Source organism: Cololabis saira, chromosome 17 (genome assembly GCF_033807715.1).
Source record: "Cololabis saira isolate AMF1-May2022 chromosome 17, fColSai1.1, whole genome shotgun sequence".
Classification (NCBI taxonomy): Eukaryota; Metazoa; Chordata; class Actinopteri; order Beloniformes; family Belonidae; genus Cololabis; species Cololabis saira.
Genome location: NC_084603.1, coordinates 28,698,952 through 28,722,793, shown reverse-complemented (window position 1 = coordinate 28,722,793; position 23,842 = coordinate 28,698,952). Strand labels below are relative to the sequence as shown.

The following is a 23,842-nucleotide window of genomic DNA, read 5'->3' as shown; positions in this document are numbered from 1 at the left end:
TTTGAGTTTGCGGTGTAATATGGATGGGCAAAAGCAAATATTTGGAAGTGATGATACAGTTGCACAGATTCAGTTCATGATTTGCTCTTTTGGGTCACTGCACATCTTTCCACGATTCACCAAACCTACATCATGTGGCCATCACCAGAGGGTAAGACACAGATGTGTTGTAACAACTGCATAAACAACTATATAGAGGTGAGACAGCAAGTGCTGCAGATGTCGTGCTTGATATCAGCCGCGAGGCAGTCAAAGTCTGGATTTAATAACACCACAACTGCCTACACGTGTAAGGGAAAAGCTGTTATGACAATCTGGAATGAAGGTCATTTCTGGTGGAGTTTTCAGCCCACTTATTTTTTACTTGTGCATGTATGACCAGGACGCATGGTGTGAAGATCTTGATGTGTAGCTGAAACATCGAGGGGTACGCAGACTGGTTTTGTTTATTAGTGGGGATACAGCCTGTGTCTTTAGGTCTCTGTCACTCATCCGAGGTGCTATGAGCCCCAGAGGTAAGAGAAAAGACCGTTTACACGACAGACATACAGGTCTTCATTAGGAGTAAATATTAGCCCTGTAATTATGAAAATGTTATGTGAAAACTTCAATGCAAAGTAAAGCTAGATTTAACCTGGATATAATAATTACAGCTTGTTTTCCCTCACATCTGTTACCATAAACAGCTGCATCTCGACCGAGACCAAGATCAGCACTAAGATTTTAATTTCCCTGAATACACGATTATCTTGTTTTTGTAAGATAGCGACGGTGCCGCATCCTGTTTTTATGATACGTTTCGTCTTGGGCACACTTATCCGTCACAAAAAAAAAGTCTTACACTCAAATGGAAATCTTAATTCCCCCAAGGAAAAACTTTCCATAGCTCCAACTTTTATTTCTTTTCCCTTTTTAAACTTTTAGGGTCAAACACTATTGCACTCCAGTGTTTAACAACGGGGAGTACTTCAGATAACTATAGGATCCAGTTCCACACAGAAGCACAACAAAAGCATAATTTCATGCACTGAAGCACTTGACAAAGTATGGTATCCTGTCAAGTGGCTCGCTATTACTAGGAGCTATTGTCTGTCTAGAGTGAGTATGTAGGTGGACGGCGGCAAAGTACATGCATTAGTGCACACGGACGCACACAATATGGACCTTGAATGGTGATTACATTTAAATTTGTCTTAAGAGTCAGCGTGGGAGAAGGATAGCAAGGAAACGACTCATACACATTATGCAATTACTTCCTGCATGCATAAGAAAGGTTTGACACTGCACAGCACATGTGGGAGGTGTCTTTGTGCAGTTTATGTGAGCATATGTGTATTCTGTGCAACACATTTGAGATTTCAGCGCAGAACAAAGCAAACAGCTGAATCAGAGAAGTGTTGCATTGGCTGAGCATTTTTTTTTTTTTTTTTTTTTAAATATTTTTTTATCCCTGATTTTTTACCCATTTCATCACCCAGTGCTCATACCTAAGTAACAGTCCTGGGCATTGCTCTCCTCTGCCAACCTAGGGAGGGCCCTACACTGGGCTCAGGTCTCCTTCTTATCCTGAGGAGTGACGGACCGCTTCTTTTCACCAGACAGGATGAGGATTCTCTGACCGGACGTAGCGCGTGGAAGGATCACGTTATTCCGGCCAGATCCTCCCCACCCCATCTGGCGCCCCGGTTGGCCAGAGGGGGCATGTATAGCCCAGGACTGTGTGCATGTTTTTGTGAGGGTAGCTCACACTAGCTACCCAAGGGAACACGGGGAGAACATACAAACTCCACACAGAAAGATCCTTTCGCCAACCCCACCCATGGTGTGGGCACTGAAGTCATGGGGGAACTAACACGCACTTCAGCGCCCACAGCGTCCCCGGCGGGAATCGAACCCAGGACCTTCTAGCTGTGAGACGGCTGCACTACCTGCTGCGCCACCGTGCCCCCTATGGCTGAGCATTTTGGATACTGCTGTCATTTCTGTTTTAATAGAATAAATAACTAGAGGGGAAAAATTGTAAACAGGATCACATTTTCCCCGGATGTAGTGCAACAAAGGTGATAGTCTTTAGCAGGGCAAGTCAGGTTTTTTTTTACAGTGAAACCTGAATATCCACACTAGTAATCTGTATGACCTGTAAAACATTAAAAAGCCTTGAAGAAATGGGTCCATAAATAATCCAACACAGCATCACCCTGCTGCACATACCTGTCTCTCAACTAACGCGGGGTACGAGGTTAAAATTAAGGGAAGCAGAGCACACAGCCTGCAGAATTTGCCACCTTTGATTGGTATCAGCAGTTTTAAAAATAAAAGATCAGATGGATGATCAGACATGTTCTGAAGTCAAGGACTGAGGTTTCAGAAATGTGATAACATCACCTAATCCAAATATACCCAACACTGAGCAGGAGATTGTTTTCTCACGTGGTACCAGCACGTTTTATTCTACGTTTCACCCATACATGCGGCTGAAATCGGCCCCAGAGTGGAAACAAGTCTTTTAAGACATTTGAACGTCTGCGTCCGTGTTACATTTGACTGCTGAGCTTCTAGTTATTTGATGCACCTGTTTTCATTCGCAATAGTACAAATACAGCACTTTAAGTTCAATCTTTGGTAAACATACAACATCTGCCATTCTGCTATTCTGAGATCAATATATATAATATAATCGCAATCCTGTTCTCTGATAAGAGATATTTTGTAACAAATATCTCCCATCAGTGACCTGGGTCACTTTATTTCCAAGACAGAGAAAGACGAGACCTTGAAACTTCCTGCAGCCCCCCCTTCAATTAGTACATACATGATTTTCTATTCAGTTCATTGTAATTCTTAGCAAGTCTGAGTTGGCAGGTAGAACCTTCAGGAGGGAAAATAAACCCGAATCAGATCAACCTAGAAAATTGCAACTGATTAGTCACATTGATCCACCCCCAGCATCAGTTATGCGTATTCACTGCCAGAGACACGTGTCAATAAATCTGGTATCAATAGTATGTAGCAGCCTTGAAAAAATCTTTTTGTTGCAGATGTCCGGAAGCAGAGGCAGCACGACTGCTTTCACATCTCTCAGATTTACAGACATTGCACCAATGTGGCCAGCAGATGCTGCCATTTCTGACCGTATCCGATACTTCAAAATGATTAATTACTCCAACCATTCAGAGCGCTTCAGTTCTTTGGAAAGCTTTTCCTGAACATTACTTTAAGAGATTGATACAGCAGAGTAATGATTAATGGCCTTTTCTGATGTACTGGAAGCATCTCTTGATTAGTTTTGTGTTAAAACATCTTATCATTCCGAATCATATCATTTCTGCAATTATTCAATACTTTGAACCAAAGACGACGTCTTCAATGTGCCAGGTCGATTGATTTGGTGGCAGTTATATCAAACACAAGGACGACATTACAATTTGAATTACATGATTTCATGAGGAATTTCACAAATTAAAAAAGAAAGCGTTGCTTCAATCCTAATGGGATTTTTGTCTGCTGGGATGGTTTGGAGGATCAAAGTAAATTTATCAGAAAGTGGCCTCAAAACGCTGATTGTATCAAGACAGTTGGATGGAACGGGTGTGCTGTACAAATATAAGCGAGTTCAGTCAAACATTAGGCTTGCACCTCCCTATCTAACCACACAGAGGACACACAAGGTGCCTTACCTTGAACTCGTACGATTCCTCGATAATGACCTCCAACTTAACATGATCGCCCAGCATGGGACGGCCCATTTCTGCTATGCGTCGGTCCTCTTCATCTTTTTCTGTCAGCGGCTCCTCTTCCTCCTCCACTTCCTTTTTTTCCTCTTTTTCCTCTGAAAAGATCACAAGATGGCAACAAACAGTCGCGGAGTGAGTATGTAGCAGGTCACATCTTAGTTGTGCACACATCAGGAAAATCTTCAAAGTGTTCAGTGAGGAAGAATAACTAGAAAGATGTTCATAGTTTTTTATTGCATTTTTTTTGTGTTAAATGCCACGTGTCTGTGAATATCTGAAGCGTGCTTGAAATAACGACATTAACAGCAGCCAAACTGAACCTGTCAGTTTTTAAGGACTCAACTGTGTTAAATATGTGAACAGATCCCATCTGAGTGATTCATAATATTCATGCACAGAGCCAGTTTTTGTGTTAAATTAACATCTAGATGTGTCTGCGGTTACAACTTATTTAACAAGCTTTGCAGTCCTCAGTATTTCAAGTCATTTTATGGAATGGAAAACACGTCTCATTAACCTTTTCTTGCTCCGTCACTGACAGCAGCCCCCACTTTTGCCTTCCCCCCACCCTTATGTTCTGTTTCAGTAATTGAGCTCTGCTGTAGAGCCAGAAGCCCCTGCTGGGATCAGAATGTTTAGGGAGCATAGGGAATGGCTGTGATCACATTTTCCATAGGGGAACTGGTCATCTATGAGACTGGTTTCCATCACAGTGCAGAGCACTGAGGGTCTTCACAAATAGCCGTGCACATTTATTCCCAGAGCATTTAAAATAAAAATCTGTACCATCTCATAAACAAGAGGCACCATCTGTGGCTGTCCTTGTTCATGTAGAGTTTAAAGTAAAACAAGCAAAATAAAATCAAGAGCCTCTCATTTCTTTTCACCCCTAATTCACATCTCTATGCGGCGCTCTGTAATGAAAGGCTAATTAGTTGACTGCAGCTCATACAAAATCCTTGAGATGTTAGGGATTTGTTTAGCTGGCCTCTGTATGACTACAAAGCAGGTAAAACAAATAAAAGTTGCATTAATGCCCAGTTAAATGCACATTGTTGAGGATGCATGGAGATTTAGTGGTTTAAATTGCAAATATAACTGAAATGATCCTCCCTCATATATGTTGAACCTTTAATGGCCTGTCTTGGGCCAGTGTTTGATATGCCATTTCTGGAGCAACAAGGTAACATGATGACGATGCAAAGAGAGCGACCACGTGTACATTTCTTTTTAAGGTCATTGTTTCTGAAAGCAGAGTATATCACTCTGTGTATTACGTGTGTTATACCAGAAGATCACCAATAATGTTTACAATAATTTAGAGCAAATCTGAACTTACTTTCATAATTTACTAACCAGAAACGTTGGGAGAAGAATGCACAAACCTTGGTTTAGTATGAAAGACGTGGATATCTTTGAGTATCCAACAGTGCACATTGGCATCATTTTTCAAGTACAAAACTAAAAAGACTTTAGTTGTTCGATTGTGAAGAAATCTTTGCTGTCTTTTTTCTTTTTTGGAAAAAAGGCTTCTTCTCAGCACATCAACACACAAAAATGTCAACCTTACATAAACATAAAACATTTCTTTGAAAAACCAATAGCCTTGTCATATTTCGCTGATTCAACATTTTTACGGTTTACCTTCAAAAACTTCAAAATATGCATAACTCTTTGATTAATATATCCAGCGGGAGAGAAAAAAATTAACATAAATGCATTTCCCTAAAAGTAAAAAGATGAATGAATGAATCTGTTACATCTGTATCCGTTTGACCGCACCCTGTGGTCTTATGCGGCAAAACAGTGTTTGACCCTTTTTATGCACCTTTTTTTAAACTTGAGTTAACTCAGAAAAAGAAAGCCTACTTTTGCACGGCCAGAAACCCCCCTAGCCTCGCCCTCGTGGAGCCTCTACCCTCCCAGCCTCAGCAGGCCGGGGTCATCCTTCAAGGAGCAAGTGTTACTATAACAGAACGCGTTGGCATTCTGTTGCGCTACAGGCTGCCCTGCACCACAAGCATGACTCGCTTATTGTTGTTGACGGGAGTTTTGCTGCCAGCCTTCCACTGTGACATTCAGCTGCATTGCATGTTTCTGAAACTTATTTCAGAACTGCATTTACTCTTCCAGCTTCAAGTACTGGAGAAATCAGCGTGTCAGGTTTTATCCAGTGCTGATTGGGGATGGAATCGATAAAAATTGATGTTTTGAATTGATGCCAACTTCAGTGTTTCCCACTGAAGACCAGGTGTTAGTGGGAGCTGCCGTTTTGTTCTTTTTCTTTTGGTCCAGTGGCACGGGCGTTCATGGTAATTGGTCTGAACTTCTATAAAACCTTTTTAATCCTATCGAGCTTCTACAAAAAGCTTTACAAGAACAGTTCAGCACTTGGAGAGTCTGGGGACCGAACCGCCGACCATCCGGCTGGACGCCAACCCTTGTTCCTAAGGTGCTCCAGTCCTCATTACTTTAGCCACAAGAAGCCATAAGTGTAACTATGGGATGACCTGCGGAGTCGAGCTGTTCAAAAACTATTATTACCGCCTTTGATATTAAAAAAAATTCATTATCTTTGGCACTTGCATACAAAAGAAAATTAAATGTCATTTTCCTTAAAAGACTGGCAAGAATAGTGCAAATTGAGCGAACTAATTGTAATGTGCTCAGGTTTTAAAGTACTTCTTATCTTCCTCCTCATTCTCACTTGGTGGAGCGACACAGCGGAGGTTCGACCCGCGTTTGCCAACGTCCTCTCTTTACAAAGAGACAATAGAAAGTTCTCCGGTTAGCTTGAACTTACATGATTCACAGACATGCGCAAACACACAGTTACACACCGTGTAATTCTGATTTAATGAACTCATTTAATAGGCTACCCTAAACCCCTGATGTGGGGCGAAGATGACCTGCTGTATCCTTGTTAGCTGCGCTCCGACTGTGCGTCTGTGTTCCTGACAGAGGATGAACGTTGCTGCTTCCTGTCAAAGCTGCTGTCTGGACCGTTCATCATTTGGATTTCCATTATTGCATGCATTTTTCCTCTCCTCCTTTAAATATCAATGTAAAGTCTCTAGAGCCAGAGCAGAAACAGACATTGCTATTATCTCTGAATGTACTGGGAATTCAGCATCAAAACGTTGCTAAATTTGCTTTCAACATGGGTACATTTTTCTACTTTTACTTTTAGTTGATCCGGTTTAAAGTTTATTTTATTACTCGTGTATTGTATCTTTAAATAAGATGTGATACGTGATGAGGGTATAATCTCTGTGGTATCATAGGAGATTTGCATTTTGTTACATAACTCTTTCTAGCCCATCCTTTGTCTCTGCCTCTGAAAATTTAAGTCACTTATTTCATTATTTTATTCTGTTGTTTATTTCCTATTTCCCCTTGGCCTTAATTTAGTTAAGTTTTTAAAAAGGCTGTCAGAATACAGAGAAAAATCAATAATGAGCACATTACTTATTCAATTATCAGCATCAGTAATGCAGCTATCTAATTAAGGCTGGTGTTTCCAAAGTAGTAAAGAAGTCCATGTTGGTGATATTTGTTTGGGCTTCGCCTGCCCAACAAATGCAGTATCATTACTGCCACCTCCTTTAAAAAGACAGCACTAAATACTTAAAAAAATATTTTGAATCCATCTTGCCACCCACCACCTTGAATGATATTCATATTTCATATTGATTCCTCCCAAATGGACAAAAAACATAATGGTCGTCAATCTGAAGTTTGAGTCACTGAATCATTCAGAAAATATTACAAAAATATAAGAGACAGTTCTCACTCTGTTCACAGTCATAGTTTTGGGTTAGAATAAGTTTAAAAATACTTAGATTTATCAGCTTTGCGGGGGAAACAAGTCGAGCCAATAAACCCAGTCTTTAATGTCGATTCCAACAAAAGTGTGTCAGGATTTTGGCATTGTTTTAATTTCGTCTGATCTCATTCCTCATGTTTCCTTGGATCTCCTCTTCTTCCAGTTGTTTATGTCTCCAATCTTGGTCTGGTTCATGTTTCATGTTCAAAGGTTTCTTTTATCATGTCAAGATTATTTACTGTTTTTGTGGCTTCCACCTCTTTTTTCATTACCTTGTTAACTTGACCCTCATGTCATTATCCGTTATCAGTCCCCCTGCGATTTGTGTTTACATTCCTCGTCCGTTTTGCTTCGTGCTGTTCTTTTATGTTACATTATTGTTGAACCTTTTATGAAACAGCCATCTTTCCTCCTATTGTCATTTGTCATTTTTGTTTCTGCACTTTTGGCAGACTTTAATAGGTGTCACTAATTTTGGTCTGAAAGTGTCTGTTGGAAATACCGCAATGCTGACTAAATTAGCCACTGATTTTATCTTCAAACTACCTGAACAGGGCTGTTTTTAAAATGACTTCATGGAGAGATTGGGTTAGGAGGCACTGATTGATTGATCTAAGTTCTTATTTTATTGATTTTTACCCCCCCTATTCCTGGTTCTTAGTACGTGTGAAACCGTGCCAAACCACCTCAGTCACCTTCCAGAGAGACTCTGTGAAAATAAACCATTTTCCAAACATTTAAATGATCGTGTACCAGTTTTCACCCACTTGATTTTGAATGTTTTCAGTCTAAAGAGCCAAACCTTGCAAGATAAAAAGTGGTCTACTTTTTAAGGTTTATAATTTTCAGATTAAAAAATAAAATAAAATACAGCCATGTGCAAAATGTGTGCACTCCTTTTAATCCTATGCTTGAAGAAAAAAACCCAAATCTTATTGAACAAAACTAAGATTATGAGGGCAACACAAAGTGCCCCTTATTACTTTCATAGGATTTAAGAGTAGCAGCCAGCTGCTGCTAATCATCAGCCCTTAAACTGATCCTGGGGTGACTCGCAGAACACTATAAAAGCAGACCATTCTTGTAGTTTATTGGTCTGAAGTAAACTGATTGGGAGGTGTATGTTAACACAATGCCAAAAGGGAAAGACATGAGCAGTTGTCTATAGATAAGCCACATCTGGAAAGAGTTATGAAACCATTTCCAAACAAATCCAGGATTTTACAGTGACAAAAGATTCATAAGTTTACCAGGGTCAGACCATGCAACTTGCATGGTCAAACCATGCAGTTTTTCCCAACATGTCTTACTGAACCTCTAACACCCAGTGCCATGTTTGGTGATAATAACCATACAGCGTTACAGCAAAAAGACCTTATACCCTGTGTGAAGAAAAGGAGTTTTGAGGACATGCTGCAGCCACAGGAAATGGCCACTTTGCAGTAAACCTTGAACACCTTTTGATACTAGCTTATTTTAAATGTGACAGGCAAACCAGCAGGTCTACTTCAGAAAGGCTGAAAAACATAAGAGTTACTGTTTTAGGTCAAATCAAAGTCCAGACCTCTACCCAATCCAAATAAAGTCAGGTGACCGTTAGAGAGCCGTGCATATGTGAATATCTAAAAACCTAATTGAAAGATTGTAAAATAAAATGAACCTGGCTGGAAATTAAATCCTTTGCAAGTAATAAGGGGTTACTTAGCATTGCACAAACAATTAAAACAAACAAAACAAACAACTCTATTCTTATTTTTTGTTAAACAGGTAAGCTACAGTGAAAACAATGAAGTTTTCAACGTAACTTTATCTAAAGTTTGCTGTCTCTAAACCTCACGTAGCTGCCGAGTGTAGGGCAGCCTTTCTTTATTTGCCAGGATTAAACATCCCTCAGTGACATGTGTTCTCTGGGTATGTGAAACTTCACACCTTGTCATGCTTTGATGGAGTCTGCTGTTCAACAGAAGTGATGGAAGAGGACAGGAAGAGGAATGAAGAAGAACATGGACTGAAGAGGTTCTACGGGCGCAGGACAGAATACGGAGGAAGGAAAAAAGTATAAGTGACAGAAGAGAAGGGGATTTTTTACATGTGGTGAGTTCACAGAGCAGGCAGTGGAAGATGATGGAAGAGAAGGGAGGGGAACTTGTGCACTGTGTCAAGGAGGAAATAGACAGACAGTAAGAGGAAAATGACAAGGAGGAGATGAGAGAAGACAGTCTTTGACAGGATTAAAGAGTGCAGTGAAGGACATGTAAAGGACAAGGAGGAGAAGGAAGAAGAATATGCTCTTCCACTGTCACACCTTTCCAGAGTCCTACAAATTAAGGCAGAGTGGAAACGAGACAATAAGAGTTGACAGATTGCACAACTCTGACTAGTCTGTCCATGGACAAGGACAAGAGTGTTGACGGAACGGAGAGAAAGATGAAAAAAAAGGGGACGAGGACAATGTACTTGAAAAGAAACATGATGGACAGCAAATTGAAAGAGGATGCAAAGAAAAAAGTTAAACAGGTATGAGGAGAAGATAGGTAAACAAGTCCAGTCATTGGAGGAGCTGTTTGAGGGACGGATAACAAAGAGATGATGTGGAAGCAGATGTATAAAAGGCAAATATGGTTGTAAAAAGAACAAGGGTGAGGGTGTAAGGAGAAAAAAAGAAGAAAGGGGTGAATAAAGGAAGACTGTGGGAGATGGGCAGAAAAAAGGTTTTTTTTTTCTCTTCCCACCCAACAATTACTGTATGACTTCCTTTAAAAAAAAAGACTCAAGAAAGCAGTTACAGGATTGTAGAAGGAATAGACAAAGGGAATAGAGTATGGGTTAGAGGAAGAGGGGCTGAAGATGCATCAGAGTCCCCTGTGTGGAAAGCTTTTTATTCTATAGTTCATAAACACAATGCTGCGTGTCGGGTGTTTTTTTAGATGCCAAATGGCCAAGAGCCGACGGTGATAATTACATCTCACAACTGGCTGTCCATTTCAGAGGGAGAAGTGCGTAAACAAACCCCGAGTGATGCTCTGAGCTTCAAGGCTGAGCATTTCGTTGCTAACAACAACCAGAACTGACGGCTCTAACTCGCAGCTGCTCAAAGACACGGCAGGAATTATCTATTGGTGTCTATTGTTTCAGCCATGCTTTTTCACCGCTGACTTGTGATTTAATAGACTTTCACGGTGCAGTCATTTACACTGCAGCCACTTGCATTTTTTTTTTTGTTCGGTCTCATTAATGTTGAAAGCAAATGACACTGTTTCGCAGTAACTCCATATTTGTTAATATGCATATTAGCTTGTACATACTAATGATCAAACTAAATATGTGGCGATGCTGTGAACTCAGACACAAACACGCACCATGAACAGGATCATGTCTCCAATTATTTCATGTTGTTTTGACACTATTTAATTCAATGCTCGGGTTGATTAAGATGTTCTGTACTATTGCATAAGTGAGCAACAGAGACACACACGCACCCTGTTACATTTAATTTAACTGGAGACGTTTGTTTTCCGGAGGTTTTCTCCACCGTTAACCATAAACCCTTAAGCCTTTAGTTTTAAAAGTTATACTTCACATTATGGGGACTCATTCTTTTGCCCTCTAAAGTTGACTTTGTAAACACATGGGGCCGAAGTAAAAGGAAGAGGAAAAAGGGGTTTATACTTAGGTTTACAGAGGGTGAGCATGTATATTTGGCGCTGTGTGAGAGTGTTTCAGGACACGGGGTCACCACCCTCTGCTGGGCACGTGTGTTTTCAGCTGGGTTTTTTTGTTTTCCACTGACACTGCATTTTCTCCCTCCCGCAGGACTGACAAGCTTCACAGACTGTACTGAACTCTTCTGCCTCCTGCTGTCCCGAGGACACTTCAAAACATGAAACTTCCAGAGCCTCAAGTCGGGCCAGGTTTTAACGGGATGACCACAAACTCCTTCAGATAACCAGGATTCACCTGCACAAACCAACCGTTCTTGCCTCCTGACTGAAAGCTGATGCAGCTAACTGGAGCGGAAATAGGAAGAAAGAATGTTATAATCAATGGAGAAGCAACTTTACCTTTATTCAAACTTGAATAAATGAGCAACTGTCATCTCCAGAAATACTAAGATTCCCCTGGTGTTGATGCTGCATGAGTGGTGGGAAGGGGGCTGTGTACAGAGAACTGGTGGACCACTTTGTGGGATGGTTTGGGAACAAATGTCTCCTGTTGAACATGAACAACATGAAAGAGGTAACAGAAACTGTAGGAATAAGCTGCGCTCCAGTCCCATGCTGGGAGAGGACGTGGAGGCCCACTGATTTTGTTACTTTAGTATTTGGTGGACAAATGGTTGGTACGCAGTTTTAAAGGCGACCTGACCTGCTCACTATGAATTGATCATATATAAGTACGAAAATAAACCTCAACTGCCCACTGAGTGCTGCTTTCAACCTTTTACCTACATGTGTTTTATTTTCTGTGACAACCTTTCCATTTTCCAACTTTGCACTCTAGCAAGTGGTGCTTAAGCAACACATTCATTCTTTCCGTCTTACAAACACAGCTCAGAGAGTGTAAGGGTTTTATTTTTGTCGTAGAGAAACCTTATTAATATCTAAACATTTATTTAGTGATAGTGATCCTCCTCCTTGGAAAGTGAACACAGCCATGTTTTCATCTGCTGTCTCTGGGGCGGGACGCTTAAAAGATTATTTTAAATGTGATGTCGGACTTAAGTGCCAAAATGCATTGAGGAAAATCAATTTTACATTCAGGAGTCTCTTGGCAGTGCTCTCTGTGCGAGAGAACTTAATTTACCACGGGAACAGCCTCAGTAATCACTGTGAGCTGTTTTTCAATAGTTGCGTAACGCAAATAAATGGAACTTGGTGATCAGCTTGTGATTCCTGGTAATTTACAGGGCAATGCTGGAATTTATAATTACAACTGAAATGTTACTTAATCTGGAAGGACAGTGTAAAACATCTAAACCCAACTATAATGTGAGGATATGCTAAAGCATTAAAAAAAAAAAAAAACTATTGCAAATTTTTATTGTGACGCCTCTGCTTGTAGCTGTATTATATACAAACTTCAGTTCTGGGCCACAGATACCTAAAGTCCTCAATATGTTTGCTTTTAGTGCAAAACCTGTTTTGTTTTTGCAAAGAGAGAAAAAGAAAAAAGGTTTCTGCCAAGACATCGTGCTCATTTAGCAACTAGAACGCACTGGTGGAACCAGGAAGTCACAGAAGACCTGCTGCATCCTCGCTCGTGTTCTCCAGCTTCACTACATCTATTTTTGCAGTCGTAGAGAAAACTGTTTACAGATCTCTCTGGGATGGACAGCAGGGGACAGTCCAAAACACTGTCTTCATTCCTATTACTTAATGTTGTATCCTCACTCGTTAACTGTGTGATCCTGAACCACAGGAAAACCCCAACCGAAGAGTCAAATGTTGGAATTTACCACAGTAAAGCCAATAAACCGTCTTGAAATGACCTGGTTTCACCTTTTGTAAGGACATTAATGTTAGTGATCAAGTTTCTTTGTTCATATAAATATATGTAGATTACTTACACTAAAGCATGTGTCCTTATATTACAAGTATCATTATAATTTATGTTTAAATATGCTATATCTAATTCAGTAAATGCTGTTTTGCATAAACTGACATTGTTTAAAAAAATGACACTGAAACTTTTTATTATAACATTATATATAGGACAATTTAAATTCCTTAAGATCTCAAAACCGATCTGGGCATTAATATTGATATTTAGTGTTTTTAATGTCTAAAATGTCAAATGCATTTAAGCATCATAATCTGTGATTGAATCCATTTGCACCCGATATCACAAGTGTGCTTTTAGCTTTCTCGTTTGGAGTAGTGCATGTGTTGTTCAGGAAAAAAACATACAGAACAACATCAGGACAAAGTCATTCACAGTGAAGGTTTAACCTCTCACATGCTTTTGATTTCATATTTCTTCTAAAGCTTTGAATTAACGATCTTCAGAGATTTTCAAGTTTTCTAAACATTCAGGTTTTATATATATATATATATATATATATATATAATATAAAATAAATGGATAAAATGATATGACAAACACAGAGGAAATATTTAAACTTCTTCCCCTTAACCAGAAACAGACGCACACAAGAGACGAGAAAAACTGTGTGTGTGTGTGTGTGTGTGTATGTGTGTGTGTGTGTGTGTGTGTGTGCGTGCGTGCGCTTACACACGTGAACATCGACACATACAAACAGAAATGGGTCAAGACCATAAAGACTATAAAGATCAATGCATGCGTCCTTAACCGCCACATCAGTTCATAAAACACACTCATTAAACACACTAACTAATTTCAGACCTTATATTGTGTGTGTCAGTCTCCATGTGTCCCGGAGGTGTGTTTGATCTCCTGACGGGGATAATGTGATATCCTGCCTTTGTCTTTGATCACTATAACCACTGTTGATGGCTGGTAAACACACACTAGCATTAACACACTGACAGCACTATCGTGTGTGTGTGTGTGTGTGTGTGTGTGTGTGTGTGTGTGTGTGTGTGTGTGTGTGTGTGTGTGTGTGTGTGTGTGTGTGTGTGTGTCTGTGAGAGAGAGGGAGAGTCAAAGCCCCTTTTAATGAGTGTACCCAGAAGAGCTAAAGTGAGTTTAATGGCATAAAAGATCTTTTACACAGAAACCTGAAAACAGAGATGGACTGATTTGCATTTAAGTCATTAGCATGTTTTTCATCCGTGGATTGATTTGCATAAAATAACTTTAATTTTCATTGAAGTAAACTCCTTATTTTGCTGAAGTTAATACAATTTTGTACTATTTTTAGGTGTTGGAAAGGTGAAAAATGATCATAAGATATTATGCTCTTTGGACTCTTTTACTTGCGATCATCACATTTAATGCTATGAATAGCACCTAATGACACCACCTGGATGTTTGAGGTGGTTTGGACTTCAGCAAATTTGGGGCCAATCAGATACGTCCCTAATGATATTGTATGGTGCCGGTATTGTAAGATAAACATCTGGCTAAAATCATCAGCATTGAGGACACCATTCATCTGGACCAAACCCCCAACTGCAGCCAGGAAGCTGCACCTACAGTAGCTTTATGATGCTTGCAGACATTATCATTATCGTAGCACTCTGCAGTCCCCTGGTGACCTAACTGCCTTCTGATACGCAGCCAAATCTTTCAATATTTAACTCATCAGCCCAGAACACCTGCTTCTGCCTTTATTTCCCCCAGCACTTCACGTCCTATGCTTTCATGCATACTTGAGCTGTTTGAATTGGTTTCTACATCGGAGGTATGGCTTTTTGGGGCCACTTCTGGCCAGATGTCCTTGATTGACCATTGTGTCTAAGGTTGTCAGTGTTTTCCACTTCTTGGTGCTTCTTTAAAATAACCTGAACAGCACATTTCAACAACACCATCTGCTTTGAATTCTTTGCCTGGGGATTGTAGTATAATTAGATGTTGCTGTGCTCAGTCTTGCCATACTGTGTGAAGTTGATGGTCACTAACACCTATTTGGTATAATTTTGAATCTTGCACTTCAGTATCTTCCTACAAAACCTGGGATCATCACTTTGTTCTCACTGCCTTAAGCTTGCACTGCTCTCTGTTCACACATTTCCCACATCCCTTGATGCTGATTGGTCCACTGTTTGCTCACATGGCTGCTAATTCAACTAAGTTTTAGGGACTTAATTTGGGTATCATGCTATAGGTTATCAGAGCTGTGGGAACATAGAAACACTCCTCAAAATACAACTGTCTGTAAATGTACCAAGAATAAGTGGTGCCACATTGAAGGCAAAGGGGGGGGGGGGGGTCACACCAAATACTGATAGACTTTTCTTGTATTTGTTCTCCTTGCATATTGTAAATTGATCAAAAACTATTTATCTTACACAGCACTAGAGCTTTGGTTTTGGATGGTGTTTCCAATCTGACTTTGTTATTTCTGAATCGTAGGTCTTTATTAGACATGATTTTCCCACCCTCCTCCTGTCGGATAGAATAAACTTAGTACTTAAAAAAAAGGAAGCTTGCTGCCTATGGATGTTATTCATATGATGTGCAAACCTGCCATGAACACCCTCCTGGGCATTACCTGTGTATTTTTTTTTTGTCCCAATAATTTATAATCCAGTTGTACAGGATGGGAAGGGAGCTGTGAAATTTTCAAACACCAGCACAGAACAAATCTGAGGGTAAGAAAAAGCACTTGAGCGGATGAGGTGGGGAAACAGAAAAGTGTGGAAAAGGGGGAAGGAGGGGACATGTGATTCCCACTCGTACAAAGCCCTGAAGAAAAGCAGAAGAGGAAAGAGGAAAAAAAGGATAACTGAGGAGTCAAAAAGGGAGAAGCAGCATCACTCGTGTGTTGGACATGAGTCCCTGATCAACAGGCCTGTTACAACATGAGTGAGCGTGAGGGAGAAAATCTGTGTTCCGTTAAATAAAAATATGGTTTAAGTGCAACTGCTGCTTTGATTTTGTTAGTTGTACTGTAGTCTGTAAAGAGTTTTTATTTCCTTGCCAACTGTAAAGTTCTTTTTTCTGGATCAGTTTAAAAGCAGATGAGAGTAGCCTACTCTTTCATCATCTGTATGAGCCAATTAGTGAGTTGGCAAACAAAATCAGTTCAAGGTTGGGTAGGGGAACTTTTTCAGAAGCATTTTTGTTTCTTTGTATAGTACCTGAAACTTTTTTTTTTATCCCAGTAACAGATAATGAATTAAGTGATCTTCATGTTAATTAAAAACAGTTGTGGCAAAGACCGTATTCATCCAAACACCATCAAATCATTGTGTGTGACCCTGGCAGCCATTGTTCCACGGGCTTGTGGGTTCATGAACAAGCATAAATCATTTGAATGCTAATCAGATTATGAATGTCATATTTATTATGAAGCTCTTATTTAGCTGTCAGGTTTTAAATTTTGCATTACGTTCTTTAAATGGTGTGTGAATTAAAAATGCATCAAAAACACATCAGAACATGTAAACGTTACTGCGCATATGCAATTCTCAACAGAGATAAGAAAGAAGATGATGCCTCACTCTGTTTACATTTCTACACTCTGTTTTTTTGTTTTTTGGCCAATAATAATCAACAATTAAATTCCTTGGAACGTCGACTAATCGTTCCACCCCTCATGTCAAGTAATCAATATGGAAGTTTTACAGCTCTTTAGGGTTTCATAAGTGCCATCATTGCAGTTATTTTCTGTTGCTAAAGACTTTCTTTGTGACTTTCGAGAAAAAGCTCCTGCTGGTGAGAGAGGAGCCCTCCCAAGCTGTCACAGTTTGGAGGTTTAGCTCTGATTACACGAATGTAGGAGGAATTTGACTCCAAACCACAATATTTGTTTGTCTGAATGGAAAAGTACAATTTATCATTCAGGCTGACGCAAATGTTTTATGTAAGATATATTAACAAAAATAGGATAATATACAAAAACACCAAAAACAAATACTTAGCTGCCCTATACAGTTCATCAGCTGATGACCAATTTGAAGATTTTCTTTTGACTTGTTCAAATTTAGATTTTTGTAGATGGTATTCAGATCATGTCCAGATGCAACATCTGACAGAACTGTGCATGTTTTTTTTTTTTTTTTTATGTGATTCCTATTATTTTATCTTGGTTACATTTCTAAGCGGTCGCAGGCTCTCGTAACATTTTGTCAACTGATTACTGAACAAACTGAAAATTAATCAGCAAGTTTTAACAACTATTTCAGACCTCTCTCACAAAAAAAAAAACAAATATTGCATGAATAACGTGTTGTGTCAGCCTTTCATTAATTAAACTTGATGCTTTTTTTTCAAGTCTAAGATTGAATTGATTACATTTAGCGTGCACAGCTGTTTGGAGAAACAAAAACAGACCATCTGTCAACATTTACATGTTACATGAGATTAATTCATATTGAATTAATTACCAGCAACATCATTTTTTGTTCTTGTGTGAGATAATGCAGTTGTAAATCCAGGCAAAATATCCCCACTTTCGAACAATACTGCCAATCCAAACTGAGAGGAAAACACCATTTCCCCTCCATTTCCTCACCCACAATTAGCTGTAATTTTTACAGCTGGAGGCACATCCATTAATTTCATGTGAACTTCACTGCAGTGGAACAACAACTATGTTCTCATTTTGTCACTTCTCCCCTGTGAACACAATACCGTGTGCACAACAAAACCAGCTCAAATTAGGTACATAAAAAAATTGGGAAGGAAAATCAGTAGCAATAATGAGGGTGCAAAACATTTACTTAATGATTACATTATGACTCAGGGTTACTTAACACATGAATAAATGCAGGATACATCATGAAGTCATGTTGCGCGCTATTAACTATCAGGTTGTGATTGAATGTGTTTACTTTACTAATATATTTTAGTTAAAGAATGCTAGTTCCAGGTGTAGGTTTGCATTTGTCAGTGGTGGAGACATGACAAGCCCCCTGCCCCCATTTTATAATATAATTGATGTCTTGACACATGCTAAAACATCTTAAACTGGTTTATTTTAAAAATAACAGAGCTCTTCAACTCACGCTTTGATTCCTTTCAAAAGAAAATGTTTTAGGTTATAAGGTTTTGTATAATTAAAAAGGTGATAACTCTAAAGGAGGCAGTTTTAAAAAAGGGCTTCACAACTTAACACCAGCCGTAGTGCAGTAATTAACATGTCCTGAACTGTTTCTGGCTATTTGCAGACCATGTAGATGCACTGGGCATCCTGCAGCATGAGATGGTCCTGAAGATCTAAGACAGCTCAGCCGTGGCTGGATGTCGGTAGTGACATGTCCTCAGCGTCTTTTACGCAGTTCTGTTTAAGTTCACAGTTCTTTCAAACACACTTGATGAACTGATATGAAATAATTTCAGCTGGATTTTACTTACATAAAAGTTTATTTAACTACTCATGTATTTATATTCCTAATCTCTATATTAGAATCTTATTATAGTTGCAATATTTTTTAAATATGGAGTAACCCCCCCTTAGACTAAAACAAACCGAACCTGTTTGACCAGATTTGGAAGGGGAAATAAATCGTCTTTCATTGTAAGAATATGAGTGGTGTGTTTTCGCTGGTCACAAGTTATTTAACATTTGCTTGGAGGGATACAAAAACAAACAAAGCAAATGAACAAAATTATAGTGGATTTACAACTGCATGTTACAATCTAGTTTTTTAGTCCTAGGAAGTGTATGTTGGTCTGAAACAATGTTCTAAAATAGAAATCCACTTGAATAAACTTCTGATCAATTTATGCATGAACAGATTGTGAGTAATAAGTAATTAACTGGCAATCTTTTAAGATGGAACAACCCACATAATAGTAATCTGATAATTTGGCAAATTGATTGTAAACACCAAGACTTAATGACATCCTGCACTGATTTAGGCATTACCGTCATGAGTCATAAAATAAACATTACTCACGTATATAATTTGAATTCCTTTCATTAAGCACTGCTTGAAGATTTCTAATGAGCAGTGTATAATGTGATGTGGAATGAATGAATGAATGAATGAAAATCAAAAAAGCACTGGGAATTTGATCACTCATGATTCCCTGAAACCTTATGAAGTGCATTCTCAGTGCTGATTGGCTGTCACACCTGTCTCTTCCTTCCCGCTGCGTCTCCACTGGGGGGTTTCGAGCAGAAGGTAGAAGGAGGATTGCTTATTGTACTCCTCCCGGTCTAAGATCCTAACGATTATGGACTTCCTGCATGGGACAACATACACATGTACACACACATACACACATGGAGGCAGTGAATGCATGCATGGTAAAACAGCAAGGCAAAAGTATACAACCAAAAACAACAACAGCAACAAAAAACACCACACACACACACAAGTGGAGTAGTGGATGCGGTGAGATGAGGTGATCCACAGCTGGCTGCATGTTCACTGTCAGAAAACATCAGGAGGAGAATATGTACAGAAAATCTCCTCCTGTGTGCCTCCGTGTGTGGAGAACATGCAGCCTCTGCAGTGTGGCGGACACTCGGGGGTCAAGGGTCAACATTCACGGGGTGACGAGGCTCACCCTCCTCCTGACCTTTGGTATCATTGCTCTCCACCAGGCGAGGCTCTCCAATCTCTACATAGAAGGTTTTGTTCTTCTCGTACTCCTCGTCGTCAATTACTTTCACCTTGATGGTTTTACTGAAGGGAGGGAGGAACGGGGAGGGAGGAAAGACAAGAGGAAAAAGGGAAGAAGAAAAGGCAGAACAGTGAGGACAGGACAGGCTGGAAACCGGAAAGCAAAGAGGAAACAGAATAAAGAGCATTTCCCACAAGCACCCACCAGAAAAATTGCGTTTGAGACAGGTTTCCCTCTAAAATTGTTATATCTTTGCACCTCTGATGTCAGATTAATCTTTGATGATTTTCTTTCTCAGAGCCGCTCACATCAGTGTGACAAGATTGATCCGATAAAGCCGCCGTGCAGCCAGCTTGCAGCCTAATCAAGGCTCAGTTCAATGTTACGCTCCAGCTCAATAACAGGCTCATTTTAAAGAGAAAATTGAAAGTTGAAGACCACTTGAAGCGTGGCAAAGTTCTTCATCTCTTAGCAATTTAGTAAGCAAGCAAACAAAAAAAGACCAAGATGAATCTCTTGCAGTTAATCAAATATGATCCTCCAGCAGGATGTCAATACGATTTCGATATTTCAGAAAATATTAATATTTAGTAACACATCCATCAGCCACAGCATGAAATCCACTAACGCGCGACGTGTAGAGTGCAGATTACCAAGTAAAAATAGACCGTTCTGCCTCTCATCAAAACATGCCCAGATAGCCAAAGAGGTTTGAGCCAGAGGCGACTGCCAGAGGTGTAGCTCCAAGTGCCAAACGTAGCCCAGATTTGGCACGTTTGTGTCTTCTATCCATTTGTTACGGAGCGAGAAACACACAGATGGCGCTGGCCTCTCTCACCAATCAAAGGGAAAACTAATCCGGATTGGCTAGAAAAACACAACAAACAGTCTGGGATGCTTGCCGGGGATCTAAATGGCCCAGATTCCAATCTGAGCGTGCGTCCGCGGGATGTGCCAGAACTGGCTTGGTCCATGGAGGAACCATCCCACAACTTAAAAGAGCCGCTGGCGTCTGCAGACGTCCTACCGCCAGACCCAGAGAGGTCATTCACAGAGGTCCCGCGTCCACACAGCAACTCAGTGGTCTCAAGAGTATCAAATACTAGGCAGGTGGTGTTTACTCTGTGGGTGACTGGTGTATCATCTCAGGCATTGTCAAATTCATAACGCAAAATATAATGCTTTTTTTCCATCTCGATACCTGTGGGAAACTAGAACAATTCAGTATTAAAGGGGACCTATTATGGCATCTAATCCCTATTTTAAACAGGCCTTAAATGTCTTAAAAACAAGCTTTTGATTGTTTTTGCTAAATAAATTAGAAATTCAGCCTCTGAGCCATGTCTTTATCATCCCATTCTCTAACCTCATTATCTATGCGGGATTCTGAGTGGGCGGGGCTATGATAATGAGGCTCTGTGCTGATTGGCTGCCTGACGCGATGATGCGATACACCGCTACGAAAAAATGGCGGAAGCTCCGGCCGGCGCCGTGTCATAACTGCATGCGATGCGAGCGAGTGCCAGCGACAAAATCAATTCCATTGCTTTATTTTTCTATTGGACTGTCCTAACTGGCCGCAAGCGACGCAGTGCAGTGCAGCGCGCCGTTTTGAGCTGAACATTTGTCGGACGACCTGCTTCTATTTTCTTCCTGTCGCTCGCGTAAAGCCGGTTGAAAGCGCTGTAGGAAACAGTCATGGATGGGGAACGGCTGATGCAGTTAGTTGAAATGAGAAGTTATCTCTATGATTCCTCCTCATTTCACTACAAAAACCTCAATAAAGTGGCAGCTGCTGGAGGGAGATGGACAGAGAGCGTCCGATGTCACGCAGTGCGACGCGATAGTCGGACGCTCGCATGCAGTTACACGGTTTTATAGTTGTGGGCGTGGTTTGCATTTTGGTTACGTAACGAAAATGCGCAGAATCTGAACGGCTGCAAGCCACATCACACTGGATGGCTCATCCGGGCGGCTGTACAGACACTGCAGAATTTGGTTGCTTTCCTCCTTCTCTGAGTTGGCAGGCTGAGGGGAGACCACTTTATATATGTTAAAGCAAGAAGAAACATATTTTTCATAATAGGTCCCCTTTAACAAAGCCAATTCAAGAAATGCGTTTTTTTTTTTTTACAAAAAGGAAATTAAAGGTTGCAATATCAGATGAGGAGAGACAGAGTTTAAAAAACAAAAAAGAGATGTCATCTGCTGCCGTCAACGCCTTCAATTAACAACTCAAAGCCAAACAAAACTGGTCAATACAGGCAACATAATCATCTTTGAATGTCAGTCTTCTTTGATGCAACTGAAATCAGTGCCTCTATTCAGTTTCAGCCCTCACACAAAAACGTGTTACCGTACATGGCACCAGCGACACATATCCATGTCCTGCTGCTGCCCCTCATCTACACCTTATCTACACCTTATCTGCGTCCTTCTATCAACGACAAGACATTCATTCCTTTACGAAGGTTTCCATCAATACACTGATAGATGCAGCAGAAAGTGTTGACCAAGAGCCCCGGAGTATGGAGTGTGTGTGTCAGCGTGTATTTATTGTGGCTGTTGGCCTCAGTAATATTTGGCAGAGCAGTTCATCTTTCAGGTCACGGGGCTATGAAGCGAGAACGTGGTGCATACGTATTGTGTATGTGTGTGTGAATGACTGCCTGTGGAAATGTGTGTTTATCTTGTTTCCAGTCTGGATTTAAAAAAAACCCAACAAAAACAACATTTCTCACCCAAATTCCCTACAAGCAATAACAAAGAGAGAAAGAATATTCATAATCCAGCCTGGAGGGCAGGAAATGAGCCGACACATACACGCGAACACCTTACATAAGCATCATCGTTGATGACAGGGTTCCAGCCCGTGTTAAACTGTCCTCCAGCACTGCATTAGCACCATTACATTCAAATCGACGCCCTCAAAGTGGCCGTTTATATACCATCAACCTCTCCGTGCAGAAATGCGTGCAAACATGTCTTCAGAAACAATCTGCATTGCTGCAATCAGTCAGATATAAGTTACAGAGTTTCAAAACATCATAATCACAAGGAAATACTTTGGTAGAATCATTTTAAATGACAAGTCAAAAACAGACACTGTCAAATCAAAGCACCCATGATTTGGTCCATCAACTGCACTGTGCAAACACAATAAGATATATCAGTTAAATAACTCACTGAAACACCAACACGTACATGCAAATGTGAGACGTTAGTTTGGTGATGGAGATAAACTCTCCCCTGCCTCAGGGTGGAGCCTGTGAGTACAGTACATAACAGACCGATGAATGCTCATACTATGTTTAAATTCCCTCTGGGAAAATGACTCCTACTGCATCCACTTCAGATAAAAACAACTGCTGGCAGAGTGCAAGTTTGATGGTCTTTTTTTAGCGATTTACAGACAAGACACATCTGTACAAAACAAAGAGGTTTGAACCCGAATAGCAGAGGAACCCGGAGGAACTGTAGCCCCACATGGATGGATCTCTCAAAGACATAACCGTTTCAGTTAAAGCAGACACAGAAGAGATGTTTTTGTGTTAGATTATTGGTGCTTTTGTCAAACATTTCCAGAGGAGGGGGCGGCGGCTCATTTTAAACTGGATAAACTTAAACGACTCACATTGAGAAGAGACGATTCAACTTCGCACGAGTTTGAACTGGCAATTTTTGTGCTTTTGCACAGATCGGGTGACCTCATCTTTTGCCCTCAAGGTTAGAAAAAATGACGACACCAAAAACAAAAAAAACCTCACCGATGACCGATCTGGTGGGAAACGCACACTCATACATTCTTTCATGTTTGTACAGTGGAACCAGCATAACCAGACAGTGCATCAGTGCAGAAATAATTCATCCATAATGGACTGGATTTATCTTGTTCTGCACCCTGAACACACACACACATGCAGGCACACACACACACACACACACACACACACACACACACACACACACACACACACACACACACACACACACACACACACACATGCAGGCACACACACACACACACTCCCACACCCACCGCTGTCTGACAAACATTCAGGCCGTACGTCACTATCTTGTTGCCAGTGGCGACACTTTGTTTGGGTAACCAACACGGGTGGAT

At 40.4% G+C, this 23,842-nt stretch overlaps 1 protein-coding gene across 2 annotated transcripts in view; it reads right to left on the bottom strand.

Annotated features, from left to right (window-relative positions):
* The window catches only part of slc8a1b (solute carrier family 8 member 1b), a 156,757-nt gene that overhangs the window by 32,456 nt on the left and 100,459 nt on the right, over positions 1-23,842 (bottom strand). Inside the window, exons 5-6 of one of the 2 annotated variants that reach the window (XM_061745620.1) lie at positions 19,675-19,781; positions 3,678-3,829 (exon numbers count right to left, since the gene is read on the bottom strand). In XM_061745620.1, coding sequence (XP_061601604.1) covers positions 3,678-3,829; positions 19,675-19,781 — 259 coding nt within the window. Of the gene's footprint in view, positions 1-3,677; positions 3,830-19,225; positions 19,336-19,674; positions 19,782-23,842 lie in introns of both variants that reach the window. The other variant, XM_061745618.1, reaches the window with a different exon arrangement.